Below are 2,206 nucleotides of genomic sequence, written 5' to 3'. Positions count from 1 at the left end.
GCCTATCTCGTATCTTAGATGTGCATAACGTCATTTTATGACGTCATTATGACGTCATCGATGTTGCTATTGGCAATACAAGTCGTAATAAACATTATTATTCTGTTATCTGCACTTATTTTTACATTTTTGTAGTATAACTTGAAGTTTTCTGAGAATACCCTTTTTCCATGGGTCCGGCCAATATAATCAAATTGATGACGTCATAATTACGTCATCTTACGTCAACGTAACGTCAAACGTCAAATACTTGTCAGATATTATGTCGATATAATGTCCTGAAAATTTGGTGGCCTTACGACACGTCGTTCGAGAGTTAGAGGACTTAGAAGTGGAGGGCCTCAAAAGCCCCCCCCCGGTCCAGGGATGACCAAAAAAGCCCGGTCTGAATAGGGTTAACACATTCTTTATCTACGGCTATTGTTCTACACACATGACCTTACTATGACCGTGCCAGGGATGTGTTGGCCCGTCGATCGTATGTGACAAACTGGGCAATTTACCATTGCCAATGGCCAAGTGCATTAACTGTTCACAGACAGAGGGATCAGATTTCAGACTAGAAATTCCCATATTTGCTCGGGCAAATGCAACAGATTTCACTCCATTTCCCTTATGCAAAAATGGACCGATTAAAAATTGAATTATTAAAAAAAGTTACACTTGCGAGAATGGGCTCTTCTGGTGGCAGCTTATGTGTAAAATCCGTTTCCTTTCTATACAATTCATTGAGCGATCTGTCAAATTCTATGTCGCAGAGAGAGCGTATCGAGAGCGCCGTCAAGTGGAAAGGGGGCCTAAGAATTGTTCAGAAAATGCCTACGACCTTCAATGACTTAGCTGTTATGTGACCTGCAAAATCATTTTTCCGCGGGCGTGGCCAATTAGAATATCTGCCTCGCCTGATCGTCATGAGTCGTGGTCGTCATATCGCCCCAGGTAACACATTTATTTAGAACACTTAAACAAGCAGACATTTTGCCCTCTCCGGTTTTAAAAGGGATCAGGTCCTCAAAACATTTCTCTTTGGCATGAAGGCACAATAGACATTTTTGTACCTCAAAACATGTGTCACCAGTCCCATATCTTTTCCCAAGCTAAGAACTCCTGGGTCTCTTCCAGCAACAAGCCCCCCTCCCCCCTCTATTTTGAAAGGGCAACTCCACAACAATTTCGTTGCTCCATGTCTATGCCGAGACCATGTTGAAGGAGGCATTCACAAGGTCACTGGTGCATATACATGTATTCAGGTGTGTATAATGTATATTCAGTAGATTTTACCAATTAGCTTTAACTTTTGACCAGAAAAAGAAATCTTAACCACACGAATTTACAAACAATACCAGACATGACAGAATACCAACCTCAAATTCCGTCTTTGCTGCCGGGGGGTTCTGGGTCTTGGTGGCGTTCGTCGCCTGTGCACGATTCTTCGTGTGGCTGGGCGCGCTGCTCGGCTTAGGCTGTTTTTCGTGCAGAAGGGCTATAGCATCTTGAACCACTGTCTTGCCTGCTTCCGCCTCCTTAAAGGGTTGAGCGGCCATCGTTTCTTTGGTGAAATGCCATAGAAATGACTAAGACGATCTGGTCTTTCTGGTCCAGGCCAGCAACCTCTAGTAGCGTGCCGATGTCTTACACGGTGAACTCCCTCAAGGCCGCAGAACACAGTATTCATCCGCAACTCACAAGTCTATGATTTAGAAAATGAGTGCGATCTAAATCTTTTACCGTATTTGTCTACACTTTGAAGTGCAATCCAGCGTTGGAGAGATTCACTGTTTGTTATTACAATATTAGTCGGTTTTTAGATTGTACGAAAAGAGTTTGCAAGCTGAAGTTTAGCCAGTCTGTGTATAAATGCGCGTCTCTTTTACAACTGTCTGCCTGAGTGAGTTGGCTGTAGTTCCGCTTGACCCGCGTGTTTTCAGCTGTCCTTGACATATGCAAATTTCGCACGCACTTTTAGCACCTAAGGCGTTTTACGGGGTTACTAGAGTGCGCGCTTATTAAGGCGCGTCCACTCAACAAACAATGCCCAACTACCCGTCCACAAAGCACGCACATATGTTGAAGCCCAGTAGTAGTGTTACGTCCATGAAGAAAACAAAAATGTTTAAGTTAGGATACCTCAAGAACCGGTATTGCCCATTAAATATCACCTGTTACGTAAGTATCTCGAAAAATAACATATCCATCGGCCAATGTG

General features: G+C 43.4%; 1 protein-coding gene across 1 annotated transcript in view; it reads right to left on the bottom strand.

Moving 5' to 3' along the window:
* The window catches only part of LOC118414753 (phthiocerol synthesis polyketide synthase type I PpsA-like), a 6,010-nt gene extending 4,150 nt beyond the window's left edge, over positions 1 to 1,860 (bottom strand). Inside the window, exon 1 of the mRNA XM_035818970.1 lies at positions 1,365 to 1,860. Coding sequence (XP_035674863.1) covers positions 1,365 to 1,544 — 180 coding nt within the window. The 5' untranslated portion in view covers positions 1,545 to 1,860. The remainder of the gene's footprint in view (positions 1 to 1,364) is intronic.
* Positions 1,861 to 2,206: the final 346 nt, after the last annotated feature.

The sequence above is a fragment of the Branchiostoma floridae genome, chromosome 4 (assembly GCF_000003815.2).
Source record: "Branchiostoma floridae strain S238N-H82 chromosome 4, Bfl_VNyyK, whole genome shotgun sequence".
NCBI lineage: Eukaryota > Metazoa > Chordata > Leptocardii > Amphioxiformes > Branchiostomatidae > Branchiostoma > Branchiostoma floridae.
Note: the sequence above shows the minus strand (reverse complement) of the source record. Positions and strands in the feature narration are given on the sequence as shown.